At 43.7% G+C, this 21044-nt stretch overlaps 1 protein-coding gene across 1 annotated transcript in view; it reads right to left on the bottom strand.

The window, feature by feature from the left end:
- The window catches only part of tg (thyroglobulin), a 443647-nt gene that overhangs the window by 248581 nt on the left and 174022 nt on the right, over nucleotides 1-21044 (bottom strand). Inside the window, exons 32-35 of the mRNA XM_078541245.1 lie at nucleotides 19081-19192; nucleotides 16850-16929; nucleotides 14127-14267; nucleotides 12098-12163 (exon numbers count right to left, since the gene is read on the bottom strand). Of these exons, the coding sequence (XP_078397371.1) occupies nucleotides 12098-12163; nucleotides 14127-14267; nucleotides 16850-16929; nucleotides 19081-19192 (399 nt within the window). The remainder of the gene's footprint in view (nucleotides 1-12097; nucleotides 12164-14126; nucleotides 14268-16849; nucleotides 16930-19080; nucleotides 19193-21044) is intronic.

The raw sequence follows: 21044 nt of genomic DNA, 5'->3' as shown, positions 1-21044 counted from the left end.
TCTCCAGCATGTTATTGAAATCCAGATTCACTTCAGACAATAATCTCTTCTGAACAGAGTCCTCTTTCACACCACACACTAAACAATCTCTGAATATGTTGTACCAAACTCACAGTGTTCCATTAGCTGCTTCACATTTGCCACGTAGCAGGCAATGGTCTCACCTGGGGCTCTATTTTGCGAATTAAACCTGAACCTCTGCATCGCGACTGAGGGCTTGGGTTGAAAGTGACCCTTCACAAGGTCCATCAATTCATCAAAATTCTTTGAACCTGGGGCACAGGGTGCCATTAAACATCGAATCAAACCATAGATTTTCCTCCCACAAGTACTCAAGAAGGTCGCTCACCTCCCCTCTTCCCTCACAATCTCGTTCGCTTGAAAAAAGAACGTGAAATGTTCTATGTATTGAGACCAATCATCTGTGGCTGGTCCAAAAGGATCAATTCTCCCAAATTAGAGAGAGGATAACTTCTTCAATTCTAATGGAGCTTGCTACTTATAATCTCTGGGCGAGGTAGAGTACAGATTTCTTTCTAACTTGATTTCTTCTATTCAATCCTGTTTTATCCTTGTCACCAGTTTGTTGTAGGATGGCTGATTGTACTATTAGTAATAGAATTGATCAGCAGACGCTTCTTGGGTGGAAATATTAAGTTTATTTACAATATATTCAGCAGCAACTATACGTGCGCTTTCAACTCCAAATCTAACTCTGCACTGACTGCTGAGGTAGCCCACACGACTCCCCTATTGGTTGCTACAGATCATGTGATCTCTCCTAACAAGTATTATTCTTAAAGGTACATTACACACTAAATAAGACCAGAATTACTGCACACACATTCAGTCCCTTCATCCAAGTCAGTGATATAGATTGAAAAAGTTGAGGGTCCAACAGTGATCCCTGTGGCACTCCACTAGTAAGAGCCAAAGTGACCCATTTATCCCTACTGTCTGCTTCCTGTTAGCTAACCAATCCTCTATCTATGTTAATATTTTACAGCCTACACCATAAACTCTTATTTTATGAAACAACCATTGGTGTGAAACCTTGTTTAATGCCTTTTGGAAATCCGTACACCACATCTACAGGTTCGCCTTTATCCACCTTTCTTGCTACTTCCTCAATAAACTCTAATAAATTTGTAAAATACGACTGCCCTTTCACAAAACCATGTTAACTCTGCCTGATTGTTTTATAATTTTCTAAATGTTCTTCCTAATAATGGATTCTAGCATTTTCCCTATGAAAAATGTTAGGCTAATTGGCCTATAATTTCTTGCATTCTGTCTTCCTCTTTCTTGATTAGAGTTGTTACATTAACAATGTAGATGTGATTCTGTGATTGGACAACCCTTGCTAAATAATCTCAAGCATGCTGAGAATTACACTAGCAATCAATTTAATATTAGAGTCTGGCTTGCGATGTGGCTTACTTGTACTTGTTAGAAGCTACATATATTCATACACAGGGACCTGTCCTCTGCAGGCAAAAGGAATATGCCCAGGCATTGCATCTTTATTGAATTAAGCAAAAGCCAGGGGGGCAACAATCCCTGATGCATTCTCCATGACAATGCCTCAACTAATCAGGGTTCACTTGCCAACCAATTCACACCCTTTTCTCATGCAGCCTAAATTGTTGCTCCTTTGACATTTGGCATTCTTGCATCTGTCCTGATGAGTTTGAGATGAAAAGCTTCACCAGTATGTGTCTTTTTTCAGTAATACTCGAAGAAATTTCTTTAGTCAGAGACTGATTAGGATGTGGAACTCACTACCACAGAAAGTAGTTGAGGCAAATAACTTGAATACTTTAAAAGTGAACTACATGAGTACGTGCGAGAAAAGAAGGAAAGTTATGCTGAATGGCTGAGATGAAGGAGGTAAAATGGGAGGAGATTCATTTGGCATATAAACACCAGCACAGACTTATTGGGTTGAATGGCCTAATTCTGTGTTGAATATTCCATAATTCTATGTAAAAACTGGCAACTAGCAGCTTGTATGCCATTATGGCCACTGCAGAATCTATTTTGCAATGCAAGTGGAACCATTTCCAAGGTGGCCACTTGCATTTTTACCATCCAGTATGTCACCCCCTACCATCCTCATAAGCTCTAACCAGAGATTGAGCACATTGTCAAGGCTCACAGTCCAGTGAAATATTCATCGTTAGAGCTGCCAATGTTCAGATGAAATATTAAACCACTGCCAATTTCAATGGTTCAGGTGGGCATTAAAGGTCATGTGTCACTATTGGAACGATGCTGCATTAAATCTGATCGATCGATCATTCATCTCACCTTGTGATTTAAGGTGTCAGATGGCTGCTGAGCTTGCCTTCATAAGTTACTTCAAAGAGTAATTCAATGTGCCAAGCGCTTTGAGAAATTTGCAACATAAATGCAATATGGCCATTGTGTTTAGATTGGATGGAATCATCTAATTTTGAACAAGACTTCAATGACTATGGCATCTTCTGGATTTAAACCTCTTTTTTGCCTTATTTAATAACCATGGGATAGCTCTGTTCATTGGCGGGAGCAAAGGAACTGATGGCATGGTATTGGCTGTGTGTCCCCTCCCCCATTAACCCCGCTTTCCCTCTTCCTTGCTTATGGCATATCAAGGGAAGCCAGTCTGATCCCTTCGGTTCTTCTATCCTTAATAAAGTTAATAGTTACCCCCAACCCGTGAGTAGAGAAATGCCCGTAAAACATACCACAAGCTGATTATCACTGTGACTTTGCTGACAAACCTGGGAGTGGGAGTGGGAGTGGGGGTGGGTTATCAATTTCAGGTTGCATGACCATAGCCCTGCATTAGGTGTCAGCAGTGGTTTCATTGTAACACATTTGCTTGTGAATCAGGAGGTTGTGAGTTCATTGACCTTTGTGTATAGTCCAGGCTGTGACATCAGCCCAATGCTGCACTATTGGATGTGCTGCCTTCATGCCTGATGTTAAACTGACACCATATGTGCATTCTAAGAGAGATAAAAGATTCTATAACTGCCAGCCTGGCTTCTGGCTAATGCGCATCCATCAATCAAAATCACCAAAACAGATAATTTGACCTTGCTGCATGTAAATTAGATACCTCATTTCATACATTACATCTGAGTGAGTGCACTTCAGAAAGTATTTAATTTGTTTATAGCACTTTGGAACACCCTGAAGTTATGAAATGCTCTATTGAAAGAGAAGTCGTTCTTTATACCCTTAGCATCATATGATACATGACAGAGAACACAGATGGTCTTTTAGCCAGAGGGTATCCTCATCTCCTACTGTCCAATGAGTGCACTGAGCCACATCATAGCCCAGCTGGTTAAAACAGAGGTTAGAATGGTGACCACTCAGAACAGGACAACAAATACCTGACCTGTGGTTTCTGTATCTGCAATGTGTGTACTTCATGATCTAGGGTGGAGGTGTATTCCAGGAAGGATGTGGCTTCTCTGTGAAAGGCAGAGGTGAGAGCATTTGCTGTGGTACAGTGGGTGGCTGTTCTAGGGGATGTGTTTCATGTGGTTTCTCTAAGATAGGGAACCATACTCCACGTATGTTCTAACAAAGGCACTGGGGTACTGCAGAGTATCACAGTTTAAAACATAGGAATAAAGGAACATAAGATACAGAAGTAGCCCATTTAGCCCTCAAGCCTGTTGTCATTCAATTAGATCATGGTTGACCTGCGGCCTTATGCCATGTACCACAGAGCCCTTAATAACTTAAGTCTATCAATCTCAAAAAAAAACCAATTGATTTAGCATTAATTGCTTTTGTGGAAAAGAGTTCCAAACTTCTATCACCCTTTGTGTGTAGAAGTGTTCCATAATTTCACTCCTGAAAGTTTGGCTCCAATTTCCTGCTGTGGATTTTTTAGTAGTAGGGTCTGGTACATACAGGGTAAATGTGGAACTGAGTGCAGTACTGCTCACCCAGTGATGTAAGAAGGCACATGACCGAGAGCTGGAGTCAGTCTAGAGATGGACAGAGCTGAGTGAAGAACTAGGATGGAGTCAGCTCCATACCCGTGCCCTCTCCGCAGGCTTGTCCAACCCACATGCCATGGGCCACAATGCAGCCCACAAAGCCCCTCTATGTGGCCCCTGAATGATTGTTGAAAATTCTGGTAAGAGGGGTCAGTGAGTTTGAAAATTTCTGCAGGGGTCTGCTCCTCTGATCACAGCCTGTTTCTCTCCCATGTTTGGCTTAATAGTGAGCCTATCAACAGCAAACATGGGAGAGAAAGAGGCTGTGATTAGAGAAGCAGCAGACATCGGAAGCTGCAACTTGTCAAGATAGAGAGACTCTGGAGCATGCAGGTTCTCCGCTCACCACGCTTTCCTGTGGCTCCGGCCGCTTTGCCCCCAGCGCCCAATGCTCTGGCCTGGCTTCAGCCTCGTTCCCCCAGCTGTCCCCAGTTCTCCCCACTTTCCCCTGGCTGTTCCCAGTGTTCCTCCAGCTGTTCCCCATGATCCCTGGCTGTTCCCTGTGTTAGCTAGGCTTTCCCCTTGTTCCCTGGCTGTTCCCCACGTTCCTCCAGCTGTTCCCCGTGTCCCCTGAGCTTTCTCCGGGTTCTCCGACTACGCCCTGCATACCCCCAGCTATCCCCAGTTCTCCCCATGCTCCCCTGGCTGATTTAGTAAGGGAGGGTGAGTAAGTGAGTGAGTGGGTGGGTGGCTGAGTGAGGTGACTGGGTGAGGGTGACTGGGTGACTGTATATTGGGTGTGTGTGAAAGAGAGAGAGAGAGAGAGGGATGTGAGAGTGAGGAGAGTGAGTGTGTGCCTGGCTCACTCCCAGTCTCAGGGTTCTCATTCACCCTCACCCCACACACCAACAGGCACTCTAACCCACTCTTACAGGGGGTGAGGGTGAGTGAGTGAGCACATTGAGACGGGGAGTGAGCTGGACACACACACTGTCACCCTTTCACACTCTAATGGGTGTCTTTATTTATTATTCATTTTTTTAATCATCAATTTATGGTTGTGACACTTTTTTTGCTTAGCAAGTATTTTCTTATCATATGTAAGCTTTTTCTTTTTGATATTCATGTTTAATGTTGTGTCAAACCTTACCTTTCTGAAATTTGGTCGTCGGCACCCCTGAGTGTGAGATAATTTGAAAGGTGGCCCCTCCCCACGCCAAAAGGATGGACAAGTCTGACCTACTATATATATGTATATAGTTATGAGTTGTTAATAAAGACTTGCTGTTAATATAACTTACTTGCCATTAACATACTCAAGACTACAAAGCCTGCTTCCTGGTATCCGAAGTAAGATTCCTCATGGTGGCAGAGGGGTGTGAATATGGCAATTTAAAGCCTGGGCTGGCCTGAGACAGAATCATGATGGGTGTTGCAGATGATTCACTCTCTGGCCTCCTACAAGCTAAAGATGAAATTAACCTAGACAAAGCAACCCAGCTAAGTTTGACTGTCTGAACTATGTGAACAACACAGGACGATCCTCAGGGCACAGAACACTATGCGGGTAGAAACCAGCTCTCGGTCCAGCATCTCAGGTCACAGGAACACAGGGATCATCCAAGCCAGGGAAAGCAATTCCTGAGCTGCCCAGCAGAGTGATCTTGCCAGCACTGCAGTGCACAGCGCCCTCACAGGAAAGATCAGCATCCTGCAAGCACTGCCCAATGCTTCCACTCCAACCGACAGGGACACTTTGGTAAACTGTGCAAGTCAAAAACCCAGCACCGCACAGACATCCCAAAAGTCATCCACAAGGTCAAGACTGAAAACCCTGAAGACAAACAGCCATTTTTCTTGGGTTACATCAGAGAATGTGGGTTCTTCATTTTGGAATTCTGACATCCTGGTCAATGGTCATCCAACAAATTCTTCATTAGATTCAAGTGCCAGCTTGGCAGCGCTGTCAGACGAGGTGCCATGGCTCCAAGGCCTTAGGCTTTGAACGATGGACACTCCACTTTATTGAGCAGGGGGGAGCCGAACTCCCAGTCATCGACATGATCCTTGAACCACTGAGGAATGGCAACAAACAGATCTTTGAGCTGATGTATGTTGTCTGAAATCAGCCTTTCTCTCTTCTGAGAAGGGATGCCTGCATAGCCCTGGATCTCCTCTAGACAGCAGAGGATGTCAAGACCACAATTGTCATTAGCCAGACTGAACAGCACGGTCCTGAGTCCTCAAACATTAAAGAGTATTCAGACTCTGATTTTACCTGCGATCTCTTTTCTCTTTTTACAGAGCAGGTTTGTCCATCGTGATTCCAGGTCCTGGAAAATCCCCAATGGTCAGAGTAATATCCCATACATGGAATTCCCATAGCACCTCTGGTGGAAGTGGTACCAGAGAAGGATCAACAGTCTGAGGAGCCTCTACTTCCAACTAAGGTGGTGGTACAGTCGGTAGACATACCCACCACTGTGTACACACAGCGACTTCCAGCCAGTAAGCCAGAACCACAGAGATGCTGGAATTTCATAGCAGTCTCGCAACAAAAACAACAAAAACAGAAGTGAGCATACTACTCGATCTTCTTGCCCTTCCTCAGCCACAGAAAGCTTGCTGACTGCCCAAAAGACAAAAGAAGAAAAGGCACCACTGGGCACATGAAGAATGTTGGCCCAATTGTTGAGGGGCGGCCAAGTTGTGCTATTAATGATAGAGTTGATCTGCAGACACTTCTTGGGTGGAAATATTGGCCAGAATTTTTAGCTTAGTGGGTGGGTGGGTGTGCACCCGACCCAACCGAGCTTGAAATGAGGCATGATGATGTCGACCGAGCATGCCGACGTCTTCGCTCGATAGTTTGGTTGCTGGGCATGCGCCGGAATCGGCAGCATGCCTGCCAACAATTAAAAGATTATCATTTGACATAAAGTTTTCACTGCCTGTTCAACCTAACGGTTGGCAGCCAGGCGAAAAGGCCAGGCGGCCTTTGCATTTTTTTGGAAACCTCATCCACAGGCGGGATGAGGTTTCCAAAAGCAAATACAAATAAAATAAAAACTTTATTTTTTAATTAAAAACATGATCCTGCTCATGTGACAGAGCCACATGAGAGGACGTGTTTCATTACATTTTTCTGCTCATTATTTTTAAAAATATCTCTTCATCTCCTTGAGGCAACTCTGTGCCTCAGGTATATTATTCAACGCTCTCTGTTGGACATGTGCAAAGTTTGCGTTGGGCCTGCTCGCCCTCCTCCCCCCGCCCGCACAGGTAGTGCTCAGCGCTGCCGCTCGCGTATCATGCTGGGCGGACCTTCATTGGCCCACCAGTGTGAAATTGCAGTTCGCTGTCGATCGTGGGCGGTGGTCAGCTTCCCGACAGTCCAGCCCGCCCCTGCCAATCCTGCACGTCAAGGGCAAAATTTTGCCCATTATGTTTATTTACAATATACTCAGCAGCAACTACACGTGTGCTTTCAACTCTAACTCCACCTCTACACTCCTGATGAGGTAGCCCGCGCTACTCTCCTATTGGTTACTACAGATCATGTGACCTTCCTTAACAAGTATTATTCTTAAAGGTACATTACACATTAAATAAAACTATAATTACTACATTCCTCCCCCTTTAACTCTGCTATACATATTATATTTACAAGTACATTTTTTCAAGACACCTCAATATTTACACTGGGCAAGGAATTTATAAGTTTAGTCTTTCAGCTGGTTTCCTGGTACATGTGGAATGTCGCAGCTCCACAACTTCAGATTCTTTGTCAGGAACCTCCTTTTCCAGAGTTGCCTGAACATCAGGTGCTTCGGTGGGCACTTCCAGTTCTTTATCCTCAACTCTTACAGGAGCATTAGACATGTCAGTCCTGGATTGAGTATCATCAACAGGAAACCGGTCATGAGTACTGGTGGAACCAATTCTTGGTGATTTGTCTCTCTCTTCCTTAAATGGTCCACATGTTTACGGATGATCCGGCCTTCCACCTCCACGTGGTAAGATAGAGGTCCAGTCACCACAGTTATTTCACCTGGTTACCACTTTGGTCCTTCCCTGAAATTTTTCAAGTATACTGGCTATCCCACGGTAAATTTCCTCTCAAGACTATGCCAGCCGTGTCTAATTTTCTGGCTTCCCCAACTCCTTTCCACCTTCCCCTCTAAATTCGGCATTATTAAGCTCAATCTCGCCCTGAGATGGCATTTCAACAATAACTCCATAGGTGTGACACCTGTTGTTGTACGAGAGGTAGTCCTGTAATGAAAAAGAAAGCGTGCTAGCTTGGTTGCCAAGGAATCACCAGTTAGCTTTTCCATGCCTGCCTTGAACATTTAAACCACCCTCTCAGCCAGTCCATTTGAGGAAGGATGGTATGGTGCAGTTTTCACATGAGTGATACGGTTGAGGCTGATAAACCGTTGAAACTCAGCACTCGTAAATGTCGTGCTGTTAGCGGAAATGACTGCTTCTGGTAGTCTGTGAATTGCAAAACTCTGACATAGTTTCTCAATTGCAGCGGCCGATGTTGGTGACTTCACCTCATATATGTCCAAACATTTTGACTGGGCATCAACAATGAGCTCCCAGGGGAGGCGATGGCATAGAGGTATTGTCACTGACTAGCATTCCAGAGACCCAGGGTAATGCTTTGTGGACCTGGGTTCAAATTCCACCGCAGTGAAATCTGAAGTCAATAAAAATCTGGAATTAAAAGTCTGATGATGACCACGAAACGATTGTCGTAAAAACCCAACTAATGTCATTTAGGGAAGGAGATCTGCCTTCCTTACCTGTTCTGACCTACACGTGATTCCAGACCCAAAGCAATGTTGTTGACTCCTAACTGCCCTCTGAACAAGGGCAATAATTGCTGGCCTAGCTAGCGATGCTCACATCCCATGAATGAATAAAAGGGAAAGGTCCAACGTAGTCAATGTGTAAATGCACTCCCATGGGTGTAATAGAGCTGTCATTGGCAACTTTTGCAGTTGCTGACATGGCACTCAGTGCTTTACTAAACTCTCTATTTCACCAGGCCACCATAGATAGCTGTGTGCTAATCTCTTCATTTGGAAAATTCCTGGATGGGCACTGTGTAGTTCAATTAAAAGTGGCTCCTTTCCATTTGGAGGAACTATCACTCGTGCTCCCCACAATAAGATGCCATCCTGGTTGGTTATTTCATGTCTTCTGTTGAAGTACGGTTTCATTTCATCAGGTACGGGCTCCTGTGACAAACCATGTAGTACCTGAGATAGAACTGCGTCCCAACTTATCCTGTCTCTTACCTGTCACACACATACCAGCGAGGAATCTAAGAAATTGAACTGTAAAACAAGTTCCTGTGGAACTGGGACATGCTCATCATTTTCTTGTAAAGGCAAACGACTAGGTGCATCAGCTTTTACGATTTGATTGCCAGGCCTATGTATGAAAGAGTATTCTTGCTGAGGTTATCGATGGTATAGCCTTGCCCTCACTAAACAATCCTAACAATGGTTGTGGTCTGAAATGATTGTAAAATGGCGGCTGTGTATGCACTGGTGAAATTTCTTGACACCAAGGAAGATGGACAGGCCTTTTTCCTCTGTCTGTGAGTATCCCTTTTCTGCTGTGGTGAGCATTCTTGATACATAACCTATTGGGCGTTCCATGCCATCACCCATCCGATGAGAGAGCACTGCTCCCATTCTGTAGGGAGATGCATCACATGTCAGCACCAATTCTTTCATCTGGTCATAATGCACTAATAGATTGGACTAGTGCAACAATTGTTTCCCCTTTATGAAAGCTTCTTTCTGGGGCACCTCCCAAGACTAGCGTTGGTTCTTTTTGAGTAGAGAATGAAGGGGGGGTGCCAGCACTGTAGCCAAATTGGGTAAGAACCGTACATAATAGTTGATCATTCCTAGGAATGATTTGAGCTCTGAGGCGTTCTTTGGCACAGGTGCCTCTCTTATGGATCTCATTTTCTCCTCAACCAGGTGGAGGCTTTGTGAATCTACCTGGTGACCCAAATAGAATGCCTCCCTTTCTAGGAACGTGCACTTTTTTTTAGCACAGGCTTTAATCTCGGCCTTCTTTTTTGGCTTCACTGTTGGCTAGACTTCTCTCAGATACAAGCTCAACTCTTCTGAGCTCAGTGGCTGAGTCTCTCAAAATTTCAGTATTTCTCTGCTTCTTGGAAAATTCTGCGACTTTTGCTTCCAAAGCCTCCTTGGCTTCATTTAGCTGATTCTTCAGCCCTTTGCTAGACAGCTAGCTTCACTGAGCTAGCACTGCCTTGGAGCTTATCCAAACTCCTGTCTCCTGGCTGTATCCAAATATACACGACTCCCAGGGCTTCCTGTGAGCCCTCTCCGATTACCAGTACCTCTCCTGAGCCCTCTCCAATTACCAGGGCTTTCCCTGAGCCCTCTCCGATTACCAGGGTTTCCCCTGAGCCCTCTTCGCATTTCTTTTGCTGTGCTCCATTCTACTGTTTGAGATAGCCTTCATTTCTTCATATTGTTGAATGATGACACATTCCTTTTGCATTTGATTTTGAAGGACAATCAACTGTTCTTTCAACTGTTTAATTTCTTGTTGCCCTCTCTCTGGGGTCTCCTGTTGCCCTTGGTGAAGTTGCCCTGTCTCTGGGGTCCCTTGTTCCCTTTAGCAGAGTTGCCCTCTCTCTGGGTCCTCGTTTCCTTCGGCAGAGCTGCCCTCTCTCTGGGATCTCTAATTGGCTTCCAGAGAGTTGCCCTCTCTCTAAGGTCTCTTATTCCCTTCTGCAGAGTTGCCCTCTCTCCAGGGTCTCTTATTCCCTTCAGCAGAGTTGCCCCCTCTCTGGGGTCTCTTCTAATTTTCATAGCTATTTTTCTTGTATTTACCACTTTAAATGTTTGCCGCTTTAAGAGAAATCACAGGTTTTTTTTTTACTCGGGCTGTCTCTACAGCTGTCAGCTTTTCTCTGCTGTATTTCCTGCGCTTTTCCAGTTTTGGCGGGAACCCGTGATTGTGAATCTTCTCTTTTAACTTTGCAAAGCTTCATTCCGGTTCGGAAAAAAACACAGCAGTGACTTCCTCTCCCCTTTTCTGGGTGATTCTGCAGGGTTTTGCCCTTTTACTCTGCAGGCTCTTTTGATGTTGGATGTCCCTCACTTCGGGAGACGCAGCGGCCATGTAGTCCAATTGGGCTGTTTTTTTTTTGTTTAAATTTAAAATGGCAGCACTGCTTTCTGCTCTGATGGTTGCTTTGTTTTTCCACTTGCAAGCTGTGTGCCAGATTATTTAACCTACTGTGCCTGTGGGGCTGCTACCTATTTTACAATACAAGTATGGATTCTCTCCCTTTTCCAATGTTTTGCTCACCCGTCCTATGGACCCTCAATCAGGGGTCCTGCAACCCCAGTACTATTATTTCAATGTTGGAAGTGCTCCGGGAGATTTCTCAGCCATTTGGATGGGGTCCCATTTCTTCTTTAACCTAAAGCAACTGCATACCGGGTGAGTATATTTTCCTTTCTTTTTAACTTGATTTCTTCCGTTCAGTCCTGTTTATCCTCATCGCCAGCTTGTTGTGGGGTGGCCGAGTTGTACTATTAATGATAGAGTTGATCTGCAGACTCTTCTTGGGTGGAAACGTTAAGTTTATTTACGATATAATCAGCAGCAACTACATGTGTGCTTTCAACTCTGACTGCATCTCTACGCGGCTGATGAGGTAGCCCGTGCTACTCTCCTATTGGTTACTACAGATCATGTGACCTTCATTAACAAGTATTATGCTTAAAGGTACATTGCACACTAAATAAAACCATAATTACTGCACCCAGATACCAGAAGAACTCCCCAATTTTCTTTACATTGTGCCACTAGGTCTTTAACATCCATCTGAACCATCAGAAGCAGGCATTAATTATCTAGCCTAGTGAAGTTTCCAGGAATTTTTGATTAGCAGCAAAGAAAGGCTCAGGCCAACTTCTTTCTAATTCAGCCCTCTATCTGATTTTTGGCCTTGACGATTAAAAGTAACTGTCAGGTCCCAGCAAGAGCTCTGGGTCACAGTACCACTTTTAATTCACATTTCTTTTATTTGATTGTTCTTTAAGCAGAAAAGCAAGAAGCACATGTAAAACCTTTAAGCGTACCTTTTCGAGGAAGTGGAGGAAGGCTAACAGGGGGACACATGTTCCGTGCACAATTCCACTGACTCACTGCAAATAAAAATTGAGAGATAAGTTAGAGGACAATTCATAAACTGAGGAACTGACCTTCACAAGTCTTCTGTGTTGCATTTATTCCCCCTCTTCTCCTCAAGACTTTGACTCTTCTTTAAATACTGCTTACCAATGCCTCACCCAAGCAACTATGCTTTATGTATGAGCCTGGACAGTAAGCGTCACAAGGTTACTTGATGTTGGGTAGGAGGTTAATCGCATCTGAGTCTGATCCTCAACCAAAGCCCACACTTTTCACCAGAGGTTCGTTAGACAGAGGTGAATAGGTGGACATTGGATTTTTTTTTTTGGTGCCCCTCACTACCCCCTTCTCCTCGCACATACAGCTGAGACTAGTTAATAACATAGACATGGGATTGGCCTGGGGTATTTCTGGTCAATGTGGCCCATTCCACTATGTCTTGAACAGCTTTTACTGGTATTCAGAGCAGCAGTGTTTCAAGTGGAGGATTTCTAGCCAAACCATTGGCATGTTTATCATCACTGAACTGAGCTGTGGGTGCAAGATTCAAATGCTGTAGCTGGATTCCCAGCTTTGGTGTAAGTGAGTGGCTCCTTCCTCACAGCCGATGCTTGGCTCTCAGCTATTGTTGTGCAATATTATCTGAAACACATTTAAAGACACTGGAAACTTTCAGGCCCATAAACAAAGCCTTACACATTTCAGAGTGGTGATGTAAGTGCTGTCAAGAACTGATGAAGTAGCCAATAACTGTCTCACAATGCCTCCCCTTCAGAGTTAATGCAAAGTACTACCAGATGCTCTTGTCAGATCCGTCAAATCACACTTTAAATGTTGACACCAAAGGGTAGAATTTTCTAAGATAAAAGCAAAATACTGCGGATATTGGAAATATGAAACAATAACAGAAAATGCTGGAAAAACTCAGCAGGTCCTGCAGCTTCTGTGGAGAGAGAGTTAACGTTTCGAGTCCATATGACCCTTCTTCAGAGCATTCCCTACTTGTTTACCTCCAACGAGATGCATCATTTGAGGTCTAAAACATATACCCAGAGTATTAATATCGAACAATCCCAGGTACATGGTAAACGATCAAACTCAAATGGATGTATTTAGCTAAACCCTAATTACTTTCCTTTTTTACACAAGCCTTTCAGTTCCTGTGCCAAATGCACCTTGGCTTATTGTAATGACTCCACCCCCAGGCTAAAGAACAAGTACATGAGAATTTCCTGTCACTACACTGGTTCAAGGCGGGGTGTAAAATTTAGCCCAGAATTTTAGGGCGCAATAGAAATCCAAATAATTTTTCCGGCATTTTTGTGTGGTTTTTTTTTAAGCCATTTATTGAAAAGCCTTTCCTCACCAAGATCTGCAATGTACATTCTGTCTCTGTGGATACATTTTTATCTCCTCAGTATGGGTCACATGAAAAATGAAAAAGCTTCCAGGATTGTATATTTTCAAACATGCAGTGTCTAATGATGGCTATGTGGCTTGAAACTTTAATTTTCATACTTAAGAAAGGGATAGTGGTGATTTCTGTTTATCTCCTTTCTGGCATATGCTAATGAGATTGCCAGAAATTTAAAATAAATTGATATTGGCAAATGGGTGCACAGTTGGGCAATTGCCCTGTCACAGGAGCTGCCATCCCTTAATGCTAAATTGGCTGCTACTGTAGCTTCCAACAAGGAAGTTACCCTCATTCAATTTTATTTAATTTAGGGGTCCAAGTATTGTAGTCACTGAGAGGGATGCTGCTGCAGGAAAATGGAACACTTTTCTTCTTTTGGAAACTCAGTGTCTGTAGCAGACACTTCTAGGTAAAGTAAGCACCTCACAAGCAGAGTAAGGCTTGTCAACACAAATACTGGCCTCCTGTTTTTATGATCTGGAGTTGCTGAATGGTAATGGAATTAATGTAAACAAAATTTTAAAAACGCAAGATAAATCATTACACGATTCATTACATACCAGGCTTCTGGTACCACCCAAATGGATAGGTCAATGTGTCCACATCAGCTGACTCACAGTCCAGGATACGCCAGCTCTGAATTTCCTCACTGCAGGACTGCACTCCAAGACTACTGAGGATCAGGCATGTTATGCCCAAATCTATGAAATGTATTTGATAAAGAATGTTAATATTAATGGAAACGTTAAGTTTATTTACAATATAATCAGCAGCAACTACATGTGTGCTTTCAACTCTGACTGCATCTCTACGTGGCTGATGAGGTAGCCCGTGCTACTCTCCTATTGGTTACTACAGATCATGTGACCTTCATTAACAAGTATTATGCTTAAAGGTACATTGCACACTGAATAAAACCATAATTACTGCACCCAGATACCAGAAGTACTCCCTAATTTTCTTTACATTGTGCCACTTGGTCTTTAACATCCATCTGAACCATCAGAAGCAGGCATTAATTATCTAGCCTAGGGAAGTTTCCAGGAATTTTTGATTAGCAGCAAAGAAAGGCTCAGGCCAACTTCTTTCTAATTCAGCCCTCTATCTGATTTTTGGCCTTGACGATTAAAAGTAACTGTCAGGTCCCAGCAAGAGCTCTGGGTCACAGTACCACTTTTAATTCACATTTCTTTTATTTGATTGTTCTTTAAGCAGAAAAGCAAGAAGCACATGTAAAACCTTTAAGTGTACCTTTTCGAGGAAGTGGAGGAAGGCTAACAGGGGGACACATGTTGCGTGCACAATTCCACTGACTCACTGCAACTCGTCTTACAGGTAATGCTTTACCTCACACTTACCACATTTACCTCACCCAAGTGGCCAGTCTGAGCTTGGGCACTGAGCATTAGCAGACTATTCACCATGCAGGTAAATAACAGGCGGCAACAGGACCTCACCCAACATCCACATCCACACATTCCCGGCAGACTTCACTGGGTCCTAGTCAGGAGCAGGATCACTGACTACTGTTTTCGCCAACCTTCACCAGAGTCACCACCCCCTTCACCATATATATGGCAATAGTTCCACAGGCAAAGAAGGTTACGTGGTTTATAATGGTACTGATAGCATTCTGGTGGAGGCTAGGCTATTCAGCACAAGAAGACTTTAACCTTCGATGCAGTTACATCAGTGAGCCTTTGCAAGGCTCGAAAGACTCAGCGGCAGGACTTCCATGGAGGTTCACCCAATCTCCTAGTACATTTAAAAATCTCTCCTAGTACCAATTTTACCAATAATCTTTGGGGAAAACAAATGCACTGGGCAGATTTTCACCCATGTCGGACGGGCTCAAGCGGGAGCGCTGCTGACCCCCTCGCATGATATTTCGGTCGGCAGGCATGCGAGGGAGTTGGCAGTGTGCCCGCTAACAATTAAAAGGCATATTAAGGCCATTAAAGTAACAGTTAAATGTAATTTTTCACTACCCGACCGACCTCATGGCTGGTGGGTAGGCAAAAATGCCAACCGGCCTTTGCATTTTTTAGGAAACCTCACCCACGGGTGGGAGGAGGTTTCCAAAGGCAATTAAAAATAAAATTTAAAATGTTAACTTTTCATTAATAACATGTCCCTGCTCATGTGACACAGTCATATGGGTGGGGACATGTTTTGTAACATTTTTAAATTCTTTATTTTTGATTTTTTTATACCTTCAGCTCCTTGAGGCATCGCTGTGCTTCAGAGAGCTTTTCCTGCGCGCACTTGTGCGCATGTGCGAAGTTCCCCGCTCGCCCTCCTCCCCCACCCCACCCCACACAGGCAGCGCTGAGCACTGCAGCTCGCATTTCATACTGGGAGGGCCTTAATTGGCCCACCAGCATGAAATTGCGGGCGAGAACCGATCGCGGGCGGCAGTCGGCTTCCTGACCACTCCACCCGCCCCCCCCTGAGCCCGCCCAATGAGGGCAAAATCCTGGCCACTGTTTCTGAACTTTGCTTGGTTAAGTGAAACAGTTCACTCCTCTTTTGAAATCAATCTAATCTGGTTTATTTAAAAATGCAAATGTTCCCTTTACATCTATGTTTACCTACTTAACATTTCAAACCTAGTTTATCTTCTGTTACATGAAAGTCTTCAGACCAGCTGCCTTTAATTAAGACACACACTCCCCTACCCCTTCCCCCGCCACCCCACTATTACTCTACAATAAATTCCAATAACATTATGAGAATTATTATATCTTCCTGTGAGTCATTATGCCTCATTCATGGTGTATCTGGCTAGTCCCAAAGTTCAAAACATATCTCATTAGGCTTTATCTCTTATACTACTTGATTTATTTTCTTTGCTCTCTCTTGTATATATTATTTACGTCCATCTTCACTGTGTTCCTGTTCTTTACATTCATCAGTTAAATATAATCAGGTTAGTTATCTCACTTCTTGCAGATTTGCATCTTTGCTGGCAGTTACACAGTTTTGCTTCAAATATCTTTGAAGCCATTCTGATAGTGTAAATTGGATGAGATTGGAACATGGTCCTCTGCTCTTTAGCCAGCCCGAGTCTCCAGGATCAGGGGATATTTTGTCATATTTTTGTAACTGTTGCACCCAGTGCATCAACGGGCACAAGGAATTTTGCATCCTTTGTGCTTTTCTCAAACCATTTATTTGGATGCATCTTATCAACCCTCTCATACTGCTTAGTATTTAACAGCTTTCCTTCTTATAGGGGCCCATTTTGCTACACTCTCCTCACTTTTTCATTGACATTCAATACCTGGTATTCGTGGATCTTTCAGAAATCCAAATCCTTTGCAACAGGAATCTTCATCGCACAAGCGTTCACATTCAAAGAACCTTTGAGTACAAAGATGTGGCGGGTCAGTTCAGCAGGACTCTTTACAACAATATTACTCTAACGTTTTGCCAAAGATCACAACTTCACCAATGGTTTTCCTCAGACTACCCTCCAGAAAGCTGAAACAGGTTGCATTATAGAAGGGAAATAGGGGGGAGCTCCGAGTTTCAAGAAAGCCGATGTGATCATAAGAAATAGGAGCTGAAGTAAGCCATTCTGCCCATTGAGCCTGCTCCAGTATTCAATGAGATCATGCTGATCTGATTGTGGCCTTAACTCCACTTTACTGACTCACAACCCCATCCACACAGCCTTAACATTTGACTCCGTTATTGATCAAAAATCTAACTCAGTTTTGAATATATTCAATGGTCCCACCTCCACTACTCTCTGTGGAAAAGAATTTCAAAGACAAACAACCCTCTGAGAGAAAAATTCTTCTTCATCTCCGTCTTAAATAGGAGATGCCTTACTTTAAACTGTGCCCCCTAGTTCTAGATTCCCCCACAAGGAGAAACATCCTCTCAGCATCTACCCTGTCAAGCCCCCTTAGAATCTTACATGTTTCAATAAGGTCACCTCTCATTCTTCTAAACTCCAATGAGTACAGGCCCAACCTGCTTAACCTTTCCTCATGAGACAATGCCTTCATCCCAGGAATCAGCCTTGTAAACATTCTCTAAAGCGCTTTCAATGTAAGTATATCCCTCCTAAAGTAAGGAGACCCAAACTGTATACAGTACTCTAGGTGTCGTCTCACCAATGTTTTGTACAGTTGTAGCAACACTTCCCTACTTTTATCTTCCATCCCCTTGCAATAAAGGTCAACATTCTTTTTGCTTTCCTAATTACTTGATGCATGCTAACTTTTTGTGACTCACATATACAATGACACCCAGATCCTTTTGTACTGCAGCATGCTGCAATCTCTTTCCAGTTAAATCATATCTGCTTTTCTATTTTTCCTGCCAAAGTGAACAACCTCACATTTTCCCACATTATATTCCATCTGCTTTTTTTTTCCCCACTCACTTAACCCATCTATATCCCTTTGCAGACTCTTTGGCTGGATATTTCAAACTTTATTTTATTTCATCTCAGCATAGCTCCTGAAGTCTTCCAATGGTGGATACTGTGTGAGTTGGCATGGAGGATGTAAGGGCAAAGGGTGTTGGCTTGGGATTACGAGTTGAAACTAAGTTGGCATGGGGCTATAAGGGGCTGTTTTTGTTGGGTGGGGGGTGCATGGTTTGGCATGGAGGAGATGAGGGGCCATTGGGGGCAGGTAGAGGGGCATGGGTTGGCATGGAGCATATGAGGGGTGGATGGAGGGGCATGGGTTAGCATGAGTTGGCATGCATGGGCATGAGAGGTGAAGGCCAGAGAGCCTAATATTTAAGAAAACAACTGGGACAAAGTCCCAGAGAACCAAGGCAGCCTTTTAACCAGCCCGCCTCAGCTCTCAGCAACCCCTGTGGCCACCTCTGATCTGCGTCCAGGAGTGGTGGGCCTGACTCTAACCCACGCCAGGGCCCTCAAACGAAACTCGCGCTACTCGGGCCGCTTTCTTCTAAGGCGGATGTGGCAAACAGGGAGATTTCCCGACTTGAGCTGCCTGCCTCGATGGTGAAAATGCCGCCTGCATCTTAGAAAGAATATAGAGGCCTTGGCAGTGGTCGTGCCACGCATGTTCAACAAAATGATATTAGCGCTTAAAACAATAACTTATGAGGGCAAGTGGATAAACTTAGCTTGGATTCCCTGGATAAAATCAAGATGCTTAAAATAATAAAGACCTATATCACCTGACTGGGGACATCCAGGACAAAGGGGCATAACTTTATACTTGAAGCCAAAACATTTAGAAGTGAATTCAAAAGTGAAATCAGGAAGCATTTTTTCACACAAAGGGTAATAAATTATGAGCTCTTTTCCCTCAAAAGGCTGTGAATGCTCAGAGAATTGGACTATTCAAGACTGAGATTGCTAGACTGTTGTTAGGTAAGGATGGGGAACTAAGATGGGTGAATGAATTGAAGATCAGCAGTGATGGAGCAAGCTCAGGAAAAAAAGCAAATGAAGAGGGTGAGTCAAATACCTGCTGTGAATGAATTTCACTATAAAATAGGTGTCAAAGGATAAGTACTTACCCAGCTTGGATCCCTCTCGCAGTAACATTCAGTCTGTTCCTAACCAAGATTCCCCACAGCTTACGAAATGGCAAGTGGCTATAGAAATTTTTCACACTTCCTCCTAGCACATCTGCAGGAAAGAAAGTGTTAAACAGATTAATTGCTGACTTCCTAACTCATTCTTTCCCTCTGGAATAATGGATTTCTTTCAAAGAATCAGTGACCCACTTGCCCTCATTTGACCAGTCTGAAAACCAGCATCTTCACAATGTTGCAATTAAGTTGTTAAATCAATAGATATCAGTGGTCCCCTGAATAGCCAATTGTTACATTCCAGTAAATGCACAAGGTGAGGTTTGTTACAGACAGGATAACAGAGATTAAATGTGTTACACACCTTGAAAATTGTTCAATTCTTCACTACATAAGAGCTGAGATTTTCCTGTGTCTGTACCCGGACTCAATTGATCACTTGGGTAAAGTGATCAAGTGGCTCAGTGGTGAGTGTCTTGCTTCAGTGTAAGGAGGTTACTCTTCAGGACATGATCTGGGCTGGCACTTCAGTGTGGTACAGAGGGAGTGCTGGATGTGCCATCTTTTGGACGTGACATGAAACAGCGGCAGTCTGGCCAACATCACTAAAACAGATTTATTATCTCATTGCTGTTTGTCAAACCTTTCCTGCCATTTTTCCTTCATTACAACAGTCACTACACTACAAAATATGTATTTAATTGGTTGTAAAGTTCTTTGGGACATCTATACATCATGAAAGGAATATTTGTGTGTGTGTGCGTGCGTGCACGTGTATGTGTGCGTGCATGCGTGTGCATGCATGTGTGTGTGTGTGTGTGTGCATGTATTGCATGTAAACAGTTAAGTACTGAATTATCACATTCATCCTTTTAAATTTAAAAAAACCCTGTTACGATCAACTGAGGAGTTGGATAAAGAGCGGGAGTCCTTCCACCAGTCTTCACCTAGTCATAACAACATTTTGAGCCACAATGTCTTAATGAGTAGCAGCAGAGAAGAAAAGAAAAAGCAGCAAGTCCTACATTTTGGATCCCACTACCTCGTGGGACATCCTGCTCCATGTTCCCAAAGATCCGTGGGTCGAGAATCGGCCTGTCCAGTCACATAAAGACCCATGACAGAAACTCTAGACCCTGAGTAGATGTCAACCTTGAATCGAGGGATAGCCTACACCAAAAACGACTTGGTTCGAAATTAAAAATCTTGCAATATTTTCTGAGTCAATGAAAACGAAAAACTTGCACTGTGCATAACAGGCTGCCGATTCACTGTGAACCCATTTCTGATGCTTAGGCCAATTTCAGCGTCCTCCCCTCATGTTTGAACATCAAACATTAGTCAGTCTGAACCAGGGTTGTAATTGCAGGCACCACAATTTGCCTCAGTGTTTGGGAAACAGAATTAGTGGGGTTGGGCTTCATCCGCCCATGATCCAGTGTCTCCCGTAACTTCAGATGGAAAGAACATGTCAGAGCTTTGGATAAGAATGGGGCAACGCTAGGTGACAGATAACCTGCAGACATTCACTGTGTAAACTCATACATGAATAGTGACCCCTTAGTGAAGAGTCAGAGATCTGCAAGTATACATGAATACAGCAAGAATTACATAGGATATATGGCACAGAAACAGGCCATTTGGCCCAACCAGTCCATGGTGGCATTTATGCTCCACTTGCGCCACCTCCATCTTTCTTCATCTAAATCTATCATCATGACCCTCTAGTCCCCTCTAACTCATATGCATGTCTATTTTCCCCTTAAATGCATCTATACCGTCTGTGGTGGAAGGTTCCACATTCTCACCACTCTTTGGGTAAAGAAGTTTCTTCTAACTTCCCTATTGGATTTCTTGGTGACAATCTTAAATTGGTGTCATCAGTGGCTCAGTGGAAGCAGCCTCGTGTCGAAGTTAGAAGGTTGTGGGTTCAACTTCCAGCCCAAAGA

The sequence above is a fragment of the Cetorhinus maximus genome, chromosome 4, assembly GCF_964194155.1.
Source record: "Cetorhinus maximus chromosome 4, sCetMax3.hap1.1, whole genome shotgun sequence".
In the NCBI taxonomy this organism is placed as follows: Eukaryota; Metazoa; Chordata; class Chondrichthyes; order Lamniformes; family Cetorhinidae; genus Cetorhinus; species Cetorhinus maximus.
This window is presented reverse-complemented; position numbering and strand designations above follow the sequence as displayed.